At 38.4% G+C, this 15,079-nt stretch overlaps 1 protein-coding gene and 1 pseudogene across 6 annotated transcripts in view; both read right to left on the bottom strand.

Annotated features, from left to right (window-relative positions):
• Nucleotides 1-15,079, bottom strand: part of SHOC1 (shortage in chiasmata 1) — a 102,984-nt gene that overhangs the window by 40,700 nt on the left and 47,205 nt on the right. For 5 of the 6 annotated variants that reach the window (XM_073876550.1, XM_025888156.2, XM_073876552.1 and 2 more), the window contains one exon: nucleotides 4,807-4,901. In XM_073876550.1, the coding sequence (XP_073732651.1) occupies nucleotides 4,807-4,901 (95 nt within the window). The remainder of the gene's footprint in view (nucleotides 1-4,806; nucleotides 4,902-15,079) is intronic. The other variant, XM_073876551.1, reaches the window with a different exon arrangement.
• On the bottom strand, nucleotides 6,171-7,469 carry LOC112836445 (casein kinase II subunit alpha pseudogene; annotated as a pseudogene).

Genomic DNA, 15,079 nt, shown 5'->3' with positions numbered 1-15,079 from the left:
TTATTTATTTGACAAAGAGAGACACAGCGAGAGAGGGAACACAAGCAGGAGGAGTGGGAGAGGGAGAAGCAGGCTTCTTGTGGATCAGGGAGCCCGACATGGGGCTCGATCCCAAGACCCTGCGACCATGACCTGAGCTGAAGGCAGACGCTTAATGACTGAGCCACCCAGGTGCCCCATCTTTCTTTTTTTTTTTTTTAAGATTTTATTTATTTATTTGAGAGAAAGAGAGAGACAGAGATAGGGACAGAGATAATGAGAGAGAGCATGAGCTCTCAGAGCTCCTTCCCAGAAAGGGAGAAGCAGGCTCCCCATTGAGCAGTGAGCCTGATGCAGGGCTCAATCCCAGGACTCTGGGATCATGACCTGAGCTGAAGGCAGACACTTAACTGACTGAGCCACCCAGGCACCCCTTTGGTAGTTTCTTATGAAGTTAAATATACACCTACCATAAGACTCAGTAATTGTATTCATAGATGTTCTATCAAGAGAAATGATAACATATGTCCATAAAAAAACTTCTAGAAGTTTTTTTCCTAATAGTAAAATTCTGGGAAATACATCTAGGAGAGTTGATAAGCAAACTGGGGTACATCCATATGAAAAATTCCTCAGTAGTAAGAAATGAACTAGTCATACACATGACATCATAAGTGAATCTCAAAAGTGTTATGCTGAGTGGAAGAAGTCAGACACAAAACAGTTACTATATGATTCCATAAATGAAATTCTAGAACAAAGAAAACTAATACATAGTGACAGAAAGTAGACGTGGGTCTGACCTGGGGTTAAGGGTGAAGGTTGGAAGAAGAGAGGAATGTAATGACTACAGAGTATAAAGGGGCACAGGAAACATTTTGGTGATAGAAATATTCTATATCCTTGGATAAAGAAGACGTGATATATATATATATATATATATATATATAAAACGGAATATTACACAGCCATCAAAAAATGAAATCTTGCCATTTGCAATGATATGGATGGAACTAGAGGGTATTATGCTAAGCGAAATAAGTCAATCAGAGAAAGACAATTATCATATGATCTCACTGATATGTGCAATTTAAGGAACAAAACAGATGATCATAGGGGAAGAGAGGAAAAAAATAAAACAAGATGAAACCAGAGAGGGAGACAAACCATAAGAGACTCTTAATCATAGGAAACAACCTGAGGGTTGCTAGAGAGGAGGGTGGGTGGAGGGATGGGGTAACTGGGTGATGGACATTAAGGAGGGCATGTGATGTAATGAACACTGGGCGTTATATAAGACTGATGAATCACAGACCTGTACCTCTGAAACTAATAATACATTATATGTTAATTAATTGAATTTAAATAAAAACATGTAAAAAAAGAAATATTCTATATCTTAATTGTGGTGGGTGGTTTCATTGGTATGCACATTTGTCAAAATGCATAAAACTGTACAGTTAAAATGGGTGCATTTTATTATATGTAAATTATACCTTATAACATTTGAGAAAATCTTAAATGTCTATAGGGCCAGAGAAATAAGGTATGTAAATGAATGAAGTATGTATTGCCAGTGCTTAAGGGCACCTGGGTGGCTCAATTGGTTAAGTGACTGCCTTTGGCTCAGGACCTGGAATCGAGTCCCATATCGGGCTTCCCTTGCTCTGCGGGGAGCCTGCTTCTCCCTCTCCCTCTGCCTGCCACTCTCGCTGCTTGTGCTCTCTCTCTGTCAAATAAATAAATAAAATCTTAAAAAAAATATTGCCAGTGCTCCAAATGCAGTCTGTAATTTTGTTTTTGCTTTTATTAGAGATATTGGTTTAAGAAACATTTTACTTTCCTCCTAACTATACTAAATGTAAGACAAAAGTGCCAGAGTAATGCTAAGTGCCAACTAACACCTGGCCTCAATTTATGAGGGCTGGGAACTATGGTGAACTGGAGGTGGGGAGCTATAAATGGCCTGTCTAAAGTGGTGAGCTGCTATTGGTTCCAACCAATTGTTACCATATAAGAGTATGGGTCTGGTTTTTGGAATTTTTAAAGACAATCTCAAAATACAGATCCTTTATCTGCAACCCTCCAAACTGTAAATGTTGGTAACTAATTAAAACACCATATGGGTCAATAATATGTGGGCTGAGTAGGATCAGAGGCTACCAATTCGAAACCTCTGAGATATTTTCTAGAGACAACCTGGTATGTTTAGCAGGCAAATATGAACTGTTTATTATTTCCCCTTTCTGATTATTTTCTTCTACTTCTCTCTGTTTAATCACCTGTATCCTGACAACTTGGAAATGAGCTCCTGATATAGTTCTTGCTTTTTATTTATTTATTTTTTTTCAGTTATTGCTTTTTAAACTCCATAAACTATCATCATAACTCTGTTGGATGTCAAGGTGAATTATATGTTTTATTTTAACCTCAAAATAGTTACATACCATAATAAAGACTTTACATAGTCTTACAGATACAATACATTATTCTGGATATTTGAAGACCCCATAAAATCTTCCTCTCCCTTTTCTTTGTCTAGCAATCTGACTTAATCTCTTTTAAAATTCTTCTGAGTACCCACCTAGGCCTTAGGATAGATAGACTGGTGTACATTTCCTTGACATAGTCTATTTTCCTTTCTACCAAAGCCCTCTGTCTTCTGTCTTTGAAACATCTCTTGCTGATAACAATTCCTGCCCCACTTCCTATCTCCTTAGAGCAGTCTCCCAACACACACAATAATATCTAAAATGCATTTTTAAATATATTTACTTACTCTATAATAAACTAAAAGTGAACTTTCCCAACTTCTTTAAGATCTAAAGCTGTTGCACAAACTGATTTAAAAACAATCCATATATACTTCAAAAAGGTGTAATTCAGACTAAATATGTTCCATTTATTATAATGGCATATATAACAACCAAAATAACTCAAAAGATAGATACTCAAAAGACATTTTTGCTGCCTTAAATTGTATAAGTAAAAAATGTTTACTGAGTAAACTCTTTGGAAACAAAGGAAGATTACCTATTGTTAAAGAGAGGTTATTAGATATTATTGAACACCCAGAGTTCACCTGTCAGATAGAAAAATAACAGTGCTGCTTTGAGTCTAGTCTGATATAAATAAACACTGGGCTAGCAATTAATCATTTATAAAAAGAAAGTCACTTTAATTGATTTTCAATTAAAAGAAATTTAAAAACTGAGACGAGAATTTTAGGACAACAAAGGATTTTAAGATGAGCTAGTCAAACTTCCTCATTTTTTTCAAGGAAGAAAATGGGGCTTAATGGAGCTCAAAGTTATAAATTCTGGCAGAGCCAGGGCTAATACTGAATGCTGGAATTTAGTTTCATTTTCCCAATTACCTAGTGGAAAGCCAGTATCTAACATTTTCTCATTCTGAAAAATTCACACAAGTGATATTTACTATTGCGTACTTACATTCTTTTTTTTTTTAAAGATTTTATTTATTTATTTGAGAGAGAGAATGAGAGATAGAGAGCACAAGAGGGAAGAGGGTCAGAGGGAGAAGCAGACTCCCTGCTGAGCAGGGAGCCCGACATGGGACTCGATCCCAGGACTCCAGGATCATGACCTGAGCCAAAGGCAGTCGCTTAACCAACTGAGCCACCCAGGCACCTGCGTACTTACATTCTAATTGAAGCACTTTTGTTGGCAAAAATATCTCCATTTTAGTATCATCAGAAGATAGATCATCATGACACAAATATGTATTCAGATGTCCCAAAGTTTCTGCCTCTTTCAGATTTCGTCCTCCTTTTTCCCACCACTCTGTGCTTACAGGATTAACTATAAGACTTCCTTCTTCAGTAGAAAATATCTTTTTCAAATCCATAACGGAATATTGACTATTGGGCTCTTCACTTCTTGGCACTTAAAAAACAATAACAAACCAAAAACAAATAGAAGCAGTTCATAGGGTAAAAGAAAACACAATAAAATAGAACCACACTGAAAATTCCTTATGAAACAGATTTTCACACACTGGAAAAAAAGTGAAACTTGAAGTTATATAGCTAGTATTCTGTCTTCAAGATGGTAATACTTGTAAAAGTCCAGAATATTATAGCAATAGAAGTCACATAAGGCATTTATTTCAATCTATGGAAATATCATAAAGTTAAAATTATTCTAATATTCATTAGGAAATAGAACCATTATTTTGTTTGAACATTTTAGTAATTACTAAATTAATACGTTTGATAACATTTTGAAGAATTAAAGTAAGATTTACTAAATTTGAAATTCTATTTTATTATAATCTGGGTGGCTCAGTTGGTTAAGCGACTGCCTTCGGCTCAGGTCATGATCCTGGAGTCCCGGGATCGAGTCCCGCATCGGGCTCCCTGCTCGGCGGGGAGTCTGCTTCTCCCTCTCACCTTCCCCCCTCTCATGTGCTCTCTCTTTCTCTCATTCTCGCTCTCTCAAATGAATAAATAAATAAAAAAAATCTTTTGAAAATAAAAAGAACCTAAACTAGAAGATATATTTGATCAGATTTTATGATGACTATCATCTTAGATACTGTGGCACAGAGCTTTCCACCTCATTTCTTTTAATCTAAATAATAACAAATCATAATGTATGGAGGAACGGAAGTAGCACAACTACTTTTATCTGCATTATAAGCATCAACCCAAAATTAAGATGAAAAATTCTGAAATCCTAATTTTGGAACTGTGTATTTATGACAGTAACAATAATAAAAAAATAATAAAGCTGACAAGACATTTCTACTAATTATACCTTCTCACTTTTACTTTTTGTTTAGCTTTCAAAATCAGTTAATCTTTACCTGTAGGCAAAAATGGTTTCAGTGAGCTTCTGCAGCTTTCTAACTGCCATACCATCCAGTTTTTGCTAGCTGATTCTTCAGCAGTAAGCAAACTACTGAAAAAGAAGAGTTAAAGCCTAATATATTAATAATATTGAGACTTTTTGTATAATAAAATTGTATTTTTTCTTCTTTTTTTAAAATTTAAATTCAGTTAGCCAACATATAGTAGTACATCATTACTTTTGTTTTGTTTTCAGGGCTGTAACAAGAGAGTTTATAGTTTTCCCACAATTACAGGTCTACCATTTCAGTTTCACTGGAGATAGAGGCTCTGCTCCTACCTCTCAGATACATTTACAAGACTGAGGGGCAGATCTTCTCACTGGATGGCATGTAAAGGAAGAGGAAGAAAGGAAGAAAAGAAGGTAGAAAGCTTACGATGAAACTCGGTGTGGCCACATCTTCCATTAGCTCTTAAAGAGTTGCTAGCATGAAACCTATACAGACAATGTTTTTCTTTTGTAAAAAGCAGTAAGTTAAGGCCAGTAACTAACTGAATTCAAAATGGCCAAGTCAAAGAAAACTGAAAAAGATTTTTCCTCCCCCTCCCCCCAGCTATAGAGCACATGGGGAGATGACAGGGGAGAGGACCAAGGTAAGGAGCCTGGGAGGGAAGGTATTATAATCTTAAACTGAACTGAAACTAAAATTTTAGGGTTAGGTCAATAAGACATGATTCATACTGAACAGAAGTTTTCAGGACCTGTCTGCACTTTGGGTAGATTTTCAGCATCTCAATGAAATTAAGACATATTTCCACGAGATTCACCAGGACAACCCCACTGAAGCACTTGGAGTAAAGTGAGAAAAGTGACCAGCAGTACACTGCTCTTGTAGCTTGGGCCCTCCCTTCCTCCTTCCTTCCCACCTCCCTTGAAGAACCTACATTTCTGTAATCTCTGGAGAAGAGCATGAGATATAAACCCCCCATAGTGTGGGATGGTGGGGGAGCAATGGTGGACATGGGAAGATATCTCCACCCAAATGCAGCAGCCGGGATTGAGGCTGGTTCATCTTTGTTCTTTAGTGATGAGAAACTGAATTTGAAAGGGGGAAAGATTTTTGTCCGTTAAGTATTCCACCTACAGGTAATTTTTCAGGGAATCCTGAGTAATGAGAAGTTCGAGTTAAAAAAAAAAAAGAAAATCAGCGTATTACAATTTTTTTTTTTTTTTAATGACTGAACTACTATAAATCCACAAGCAACAGTTCAGACACGGTGCTTCTGAAGTATTTCACCCCTCCCCAGCAGGCGCAAGCTGCATCAAGGAGAGCGTGGACTCCCCCACCTCTGCTTAGGCATCAGGAGACAGAAGGGACCATTACTGCTGAGCACCAGCAGCAGCTGGAACAGGCATCCCAAGGGGGTTGGCAGCAGCAATCACCGGTGAGCCTGCCAGAGGTCCAAGGGGTGAAGGGGTTGGCACTGAAGAAATCCCTGACATCATATTGGCGCTGCTGACAGGTGTACTGTCCCCCGGCATGCTAGATGAGCCCATTCGAGCCTGGTCCTTCACAACAGTATAGAAATAGGGGTGCTCCATGGCCTCTCTTGCGGTAAGCCATGACTAGTGGTCGTATCGCAGCAGCTTGTCCAAGAAATCCAAGGCCTCAGGGCTGACAAGGTGCTGGTTTTCACTGTGGACAAAGTGTTCCCATCACTTAAGGGAGTGTCTGTCCAAGATATCGTTGAAACATTGATCTAATTCAATGTTGTATTTGTCAATATAGTCATATAAATCTTCTGTCCTCCCCAGAACTCTGGCTGTCCTCACCAACTGATAATTATCATGTCCATGGAAAAATGGCTCCTTCTGGAAGATCATACTTGCCAGCATACAACCCAAGCTCCACATATACAAACTATAATCGTACATCTGATAGTCTACAAGTAGCTCAGGACCTTTGAAGTATGCGGAAGAAATTCTGACATTATATTCTCGGCAAGGATGGTAAAACTCAGCCAAACCCCAGTCTGTTAGTTGTAGCTTTCTGTGCTCATGATCAATCATGACATTATGGGGCTTCACATCTCTGTGCATAATTCCCATGCTGTGACAATAATCCAGGGCCTTCAGAATCTCATACATGTAAAATAGAATATCATAGTCTGTTAACGTCTGGTACAATTGCTTGAAGTCTGTGTTGTTTACGTGTTCAAAAACCAAGGCAGGGGTTCGTGACACAGGGTCTTTTACAATGTCTGCCAGTGTGATGATATTGGGACCGCCTCGTAAATTCTCCAAAATCTTTATTTCATGCTTGATTTTCTTCTTCTTTACTGGCTTGAGAATTTTAACAACTTTGTCATTATTTGTGATGTTGATGGCTTCAAATACTTCACTGTATTTACCCCGGCCTAATCTTCTAAGCAGCTGGTAGTCATCTTGATTACCCCACTACACCACGTGTGACTCATAATTCCAGTGCTCTTGGGGTCTGTGCATATTAACATCTGTGTAAACTCTGGCCCTGCTTGGCACGGGTCCCGACATGTCAGACAGGTTGGCAAGTGAAGGTGGACTTGATGTTTGGAGATCTGGTGGTCACTGTGTTCAGAAGCAGCTGGGGGTAAGACCTTGTTTCAGAACTGTTTTCTTTAAACTGTGGTGGAAGCAGCAGCGGCGCCTCTTCCCTCTCCTCACACAGACAATATGGCAGCGGCAGAGGAGGAGACACACAGCTTGGCTGCCAGCCGCAGGGACCAGAGCAAGGCTGCAGCCGCCCATCATTAGTTTTTGATGTAGTGTTCAGTGATTCATTAGTTGCGTATAACACCCAGCTCTCATCACACCATGTAATAAAATTTTATTTTAAGAAAATTATTTTTCTAAGTATTTTTTTACACTCAAAAGCAAGTGAAAAATTTACTCTATAAATGTGTAAACTGAAGTAGAGTTTCATAGACCAAATTTCATATACTTACTTTTCCTCCCTTTGGAAGTTTTGGCAATTTGTTAGCCTCTTAATTGCTCCTGCTTGCCTATACCTTAACTCCTACCTCTATCTCCCCCAATGAAACCTGGAGCCAAAGGAGGCTGACTTAGGAGGGTTTTAGCACTTCCTTCCCTGAAGTGTGGCAGCACCAACCCTATAAGCCACCCAAATTAAAAATATAATTTAAGTAAAATTACTGTACTTTCCATACAAGACAGTAGCTTTAACACAATTTTTTTACAAAATTGCTGTCCCCAAGTCCATTCTAAACAAATTCTGGAGCTTCTACTGGTTGAGGATCAGAATTATGAAAAAGTCCTGTCTGCTCTACCTTCTTAGGACGGTAAAAGTTTAGTGCTAAAGTTTAGTTCAGGTCCTTCAATCTTGGTGGGTGTGTGAATAAGTGACGTATGTCTGTTTGCATGTTTTGGGGTGTTAGGAAGAGAAAGGAAGATGCATGACAATTAGTGTAAATCACAGCTTATCAGTAGCTATTAAGTTACTAGCCTTGGTAGGGAAGATAACAGTAATCCTCAAACCCCTTAATCTATGCCCCCAAACCTCTCACTCCAAGGCAAGAATTGATTGTGTTCTGTTTCTCTGTTCATATGGAACATATGTGAGCATGCTAATTATAAGTACTGCTAGTTGAGTTGATAGTCCTGGGCCGCAGAAAGCTGTTTTATGTCTAAGCTATCCAATTTACCTACATAATCCAAAATCTAGGATGAGGTGGCAAACTGTGAGAGTCTAGATAATTCTTGAACCTTACCAAGATCTCTTTGACAACCAAACACCTCAGATTATAGGCAATTACTTTAAAGCTAAAGGAAGGCAAGCCAAGTCCAACAGGAGGCCATAATATAAACAAATATTCTCACTCTTAATGGAACTTTCTAAAGACATGTCTGAATTTGATATATTGTTCGGTCATATATAAAAATATGTTCACAATTCAGTAACCAGTATGGAAATAAAGTCCGGTGTTACACAGACTTTTCTTTTTAGCTCCATAAAATCTAGCACAGGGTTTGACATGTGGTGACCACCCAAAATACTTGTTAACTGGATATATTTCCAGCCAAAATGTTGTATTCTGAAATAAAAGTAAGTGGGGCCATAAAAGCAAATTAAGAGTACAGTAACATTACACATTATTTTTCCCTTCTGTTGTTTTTTTATTTTAACACTTTTTTCTTTGTCTTTAGATTCAAAGATGAGGTGAAAATCCATTTTTAGAATAGGAATTTTAGGGGTTTTTTATATTCATAAACCAAATGGGAGTGATTTACCTCTTGCTAATCAATATAGCAGTGATGAAATGACCTCTTTAAGTTGTTTCAAATGGCCCCAGAATCTTTGGCTAATTTTAAAAAGCCTTTTTTGTTCTAACTTAGGCAAATCATAATATATAGATAAGATTTAAGTTTCATAAATTCTAATTAGATAGTTGAGTTTCAATAAGTAGATACATAACTTGTGTGATTAACAGGAGTTTTTGATAGTTAAGTAAATGCTTTTAATATCAGGTTGAAATTCAAGACTACTAATTTCTGCTAGTTTCTGTTTCTGATTGCCAATCTGCCTTAACAGATGAATTAGGGTATGTGGAGTAAAAGAGTACTAAAAAAGACAGTACAGGTCCTGCAAATAAACATCTGCATCTCAGCAAAGGGACTAAAAGTATTTAAACAAATTAGAAGTAGTTTCTGTACTTGTTCCATGAGATTTTTTAGAGTTCATATCTGATATGGGAGTTCTGGTTCATGGTAGAGTTTTGTATATCACAGATTTATCCCCCAAATAACACAATTCTTTGCCAGAAGATGAAGGTAATTGGGGTCCTCACAATACCAGGCTCCTCCATCGTGTGCTGTGAGACCATTAATAGAAACCTGAGCAGCTAGTGATGAGTTGCTCCCAAATACCCAATAGAAGTCTCCTTTGACAGATCAGTCAATCATTGCTAAAAACTCAAAACTCAGTACTCAGCTCCTGCAGCATCCATTCCGGGAACAATTCATTAGAGACTTGTAGACTTCCCTATAATTTTCCTGATAATGTATTATTTTAGGATACATTTAGTTTCAGGACTACAGTGAAGAAGAAAGAGGCTGTACTGGTTATGCTCCTAGTTTTGTAACTGGTGTAAGAGCAGAACACATTAAGTTATATGTATGCCACAGGATAAAAGACAGCAACCAAAGCTATCTCAGACTCCACTGGAGGGCAAAGATGCTGGGCCATTAAGCTATACAATTTTGGCTCAAACTAGAATACAATGATCCAGCCCTGCAATGTCAATTCTGAGATTACAGACCATTCTGTGCAATAACAATGGGGTATTGAGCATATTTGTGGATCATACTTGGTTCTACATGTCTGGTTCCCCAACACCAATACCACATTGATAGAGGTAAACAAGGTCAATGGATGTCCTCTGTTAGAGATGGGATGTGATTCCCTAGTACTCCTAGGAAAGTAATTTGATAGACAAATCTATTGATGGACCCCTATCCACACTGCCCTGTGATCCTTGGCTATTCCTAGTCAGAGAGCTATGACAATCTTTTAGAAGACCTCATAACAACCCTGAAAGGTATATACTATTAATATCTCAATATTACAGATAAGGAAACTGAGGCACAGGGCAATTAAGGTCTGAGCTGGTAAGTGATACAACCGGGAAATCTGGCTGTAGTTCAGGGCTCTTAACTACTTATTATGGGCTAAATTTCAATCATATCGAAACCCTAACTCTCAGTGCCTCAGAATATGACTGTATTTGGAGATAGGGCCTTTAAAGAGGTAATTAAGTTAAAATGGGGTGGTTAAGATGGGTGCTAACTGAATATGCATAGGACACTGGGACACAGACATGCATGGAGGATTGTAAGAAGAGAAAGGTAGACGGGGTGCCTGGGTGGCTCAGTTGGTTAAGAGGCTGACTCTAGCTCAGGTCATGATCTTGGGATCCTGGGATGGGGCCCTGCTTCAGTCCCCACGTTGGGCTCCACGCTTAGCAGGGAGTCTGTTTCTCTCTCTCCCTCTGCTCCTCCCCCTGCTCATGCTCTCTTTCTCTGTCTCAAATAAATAAATAAAATCAGAGATAGTCCAAGATGGCGAAGGAGTAGGAGACCTTAGTTTCGTCTGGTCCCAGGAATTCAGCTAGATAGCTATCAAATCATCCTGAACACCTGCAAACTCAAGCGGAGAGCTAATAAAGAAAAGCTGTAAATCTACAAAAAGAAAAGTGACCACTTTCTGCAAGGTAGGAGGTGCAGAAAAGTGAATCCGAGGTGATATACGGGGAAGATAAACTGCAAGGGGAGGAAGCCTCCATAAGCCAGCACTGGAAAGTGATATAGCAGTGGAGTGCAAAATCAGTACTTTTAGATCCCTGCCTGAAAGGTGCTCAGGTGGTAAAGTGGGGGTGGAATCCTAGGTGGGACAGTGTGGTCTCAGGATCCCTGGGGTCACAGGAAGACTGGGGGTGCCTGAGTGCAGAAGAGCTCCCAGGCATCAGAGCAGGAAAGCTGGCTGCAATCAGTGAGCCCAGAAGTGGGCTCTCAGCTCAGGGTTGCCATATACCATGAACCACCACCCGGTTGGGCTCAGCAAGCAGCAGAACCATAGTGAGAACCCCCCCTTTCTCCCCTGGCTTAGAGACTCAAAATCGGGTTGCATGCCTGAGATAGAAACACTTGGTCACAGGCTGGGTGAGCACTAAGTGTGGACGGAGACCAGGGAGACAGGAGTGATTGACTGCTTTTCTCTGAGGGCACTCTGAGGGGGTTTTGGCTCTGGGGCTGGAGATTGGGAGGGTGCCATTTTCATTCTCATCCTGTAAAGTGGCACAGAAAACCTTCAGGGAACAAAAGCCACATAGAGCAATCCAGAGTAGCTTACTTAGCCTGGCCCCCAGTTCAATTCCACCCAGGGCAAAGACATCTGAGAATCAGGGCAAAAGGCCCCTCCCCCAGAAGATCAGCAAGAACATCTGGCTAAGACCAAGTTTACCACTCATACAGAACTGCAGAACTCCAGCACTAAGGGAAAATAGTATATAGAATTCATGTTTTTTTCCCCATGATTCTTTAGTCTTTCAATGTTAATTTTTTCTTTCTTTTTTCAACCAATTTCTTATTTTATCAACTCTTTTTAAAGTAATTTTAATTTTAATTTTTACAGTTACATTCTATCCTTTCATTGGATTTAACTTTATTTTCATATATATATATGTTATTCTTTCTTTACAATTTTGGGATGCAGTTTCTTCTAACAAATAGACCATAATACACCCAAAATCTAGTGTATGGCTCTGTTCTCTTCACCTGTCTGATGATATTCTCTCTTTTTTCTTCTTCTTTTTTTTTGTTAAAATCTTTTTAAATTTTCATCTTTACAGTTATATTCTATCCTTTCAATGTATTTGATTTTATTTTTGTGTGTATATATATATATACATACATACATACATATATATATATAGAAGTTTTTCTTTCTTTACAATTTTGGGATCTAATTTTCTTTTTTTTTTAAAGATTTTATTTATTTATTTGAGAGAGAGAATGAGATAGAGAAGAGAGAGCATGAGAGGGGGGAGGGTCCAAGGGAGAAGCAGACACCCTGCTGAGCAGGGAGCCCGATGCGGAACTCGATCCCGGGACTCCAGGATCATGACCTGAGCCGAAGGCAGTTGCTTAACCAACTGAGCCACCCAGGCGCCCTGGGATCTAATTTTCTGACAAACAGACCAAAACACCCACAGGATCCAGTGTATTGCTCTGTTCTGTTCACCTGGCTGATTATAGTCTCTCTCTCTTTTTTTTTAATTTTAACTTTTTTCTTGGTTTCAGGTCTCTTCTGATTTGCTTAGTGTATATTTGTCTAGGGTCATTATTGCCATTTTAGTATTTTGTTCTCTCGTTCATCTATTCTTCTCTGGACAGAATGACAAGACAGAAAAACTCACCTCAAAAAAGAGAAGAAAGTACTGACTGCAGGGACCTAATCACTATGGACATAAGTGAGATGCTGGAACTAGAGTTCAGAATAACGATACTAGCTGGTTTGAAAAAAGCATAGAAGACAGTAGGGAATCCCTTTCTGGAGAAATAAAAGAACTAAAATCTAATCAAGTTGAAATCAAAAGGCTATTAATGAATGCAACCAAAAATGGAGGCTCTAACTGCTAGGATAAATAAGGCAAAAGAGAGAATTGGTGATATAGAAGACAACATGATGGAGAATAAAGAAGCAGAGAAAAAGAGAGATAAACAACTACTAGATCACAAAGGGAGAATCTGAGAGATAAGTGATACCATAAAGCAAAACAATATTAGAATAATTGGGATCCCAGAAGAAGAGGAAAGAGAGAAGGGGGTAAGGTATTTTGGAGCAAATTATAGCAGAGAATTTCTCTAGTCTGGGGAAGGAAATAGGCATTCAAGTCGAGAAGGCATGAGAACCCCGCCTCCAAATCAATAAAAATAAGTCAACACCCTGACATATAATAGTGAAACTCACAAATCTCACAGACAAAGAGAAAATCCTGAAAGCAGCTTGGGACAAGAGGTCGGTAAGCTACAAGAGTAGAAACATTAGACTGGCAGCAGACCTAGCCACAGAGACCTGGCAGGCCAGAAAGGACTGGCATGATATATTCAGAGTGCTAAATGAGAAAAATATGCAGCCAAGAATACCTTATCCAGCTAGGCTGTCATTCAAAATAGGAGAGATAAGGAGCTTCCAGGACAAACAGAAACTATAAAGAATTTGTGTTCACTAAACCAGCCCTGCAAGAAATATTAAAAGTGATCCTTTAAGTGAAGAGAGAGCCCAAAAGTAACATAGATCAGAAAGGAACAAAGACAATAAACAGAAACAGTGACTTTACAGGTAATACAATGGCACTAAATTCACATCTTTCATTAGTTACTCTGAATGTAAATGAGCTAAATGCCTCAATCAAAAGACACAGGGTATCAGATTGGATAAAAAAAGCAAAACCCATCGATATGCTCTCTGCAAGAGACCCATTTTAGACCCAAAGATAACGCCAGATTAAAAGTGAGGGGGTGGAAAACCATTTATCATGTTAATGGACATCAAAAGAAAGCTGAGGTGGCAATCCTTTTATCAGACAAATTAGATTTTAAACCGAAGACTGTAATAAGAGATGAGGAAGGACACTATATCATAATTAAAGGGTCTACCCAACAAGAAGATCTAACAATTGTAAATATTTATGACCCTAACATGGGAGCAGCTAATTACATAAACCAACTAATAACAAAATTAAAGAAACACATTTATAATAATACAATAATCACAGGGGACTTTAACACCACTCTCACTGCAATGGACAATCATCTAAGCAGAAGATCAACAGGGAAACAAGGGCTTTGAATGACATATTGGACCAGATGGGTTTCACAGATATATTCAGAATGTTCCATCCTAAAGCAACAGAATACACATTCTTCTCACGTGCACATGAAACAGTCTCCAGAAGAGATGGGTCACATATCAAGTCTCAACCGGTACCAAAAGATTGGGATCATTCCCTGCATATTTTCAGACCACAATGCTTTGAAACTTGAACTCACTTACAAGAAGAAATTTGGAAAGAACTCAAATACATGGAAGCCAAAGAGCATCCTACTAAAGAAGGAACAGGTCAACTAGGAAATTAAAGAAGAATTTAAGAAATTCATGGAAACATGAAAATGAAAACACAACTGTTCAAAACCTTTAGGATGCAGCAAAGGCAGTCCTAAGAGGGAAGTATGTAGCAATAAAAGACTTTCTCAAGAAACAAGAAAGATCTCAAATATACAACCTAACCTTACACCCTAAAGGAGCTGGAGAAAGAACAGCAAATAAAGCCTAAACCCAGCAGGAGAAGAGAATCAATAAAGATTAGAGCAGAAATCAATGAAATAGAAACCAAAAGAACAGTAGAACAGATCAATGAAACTAGGATCTGGTTCTTTGAAAGAATTAGTAAGATTAATAAACCCTTGGCCAGACTTATCATAAGAAAAGAGAAAGGACCCAAATAAATAAAATCATGAATGAAAGAGGAGAGATCACAACCAACACCAAAGAAATACAAACAATTATAAGAACATATTATGAACAACTATATGCCAACAAATTAGGCAATGAATCACTGAGCACTATATCAAAAACTAATGATGTACTATATGTTGGCTAACTGAACATAATAAAAAAATGAAAGTAAAAAAAAGAAAAATAAATAAAATAAACTATGACATCTGAGACAACT

This window comes from Callorhinus ursinus, unplaced genomic scaffold (genome assembly GCF_003265705.2).
Source record: "Callorhinus ursinus isolate GAN/ISIS: 27379988/994484 unplaced genomic scaffold, GSC_fseal_2.0 scaffold24, whole genome shotgun sequence".
Taxonomy (NCBI): Eukaryota; Metazoa; Chordata; class Mammalia; order Carnivora; family Otariidae; genus Callorhinus; species Callorhinus ursinus.
This window is presented reverse-complemented; position numbering and strand designations above follow the sequence as displayed.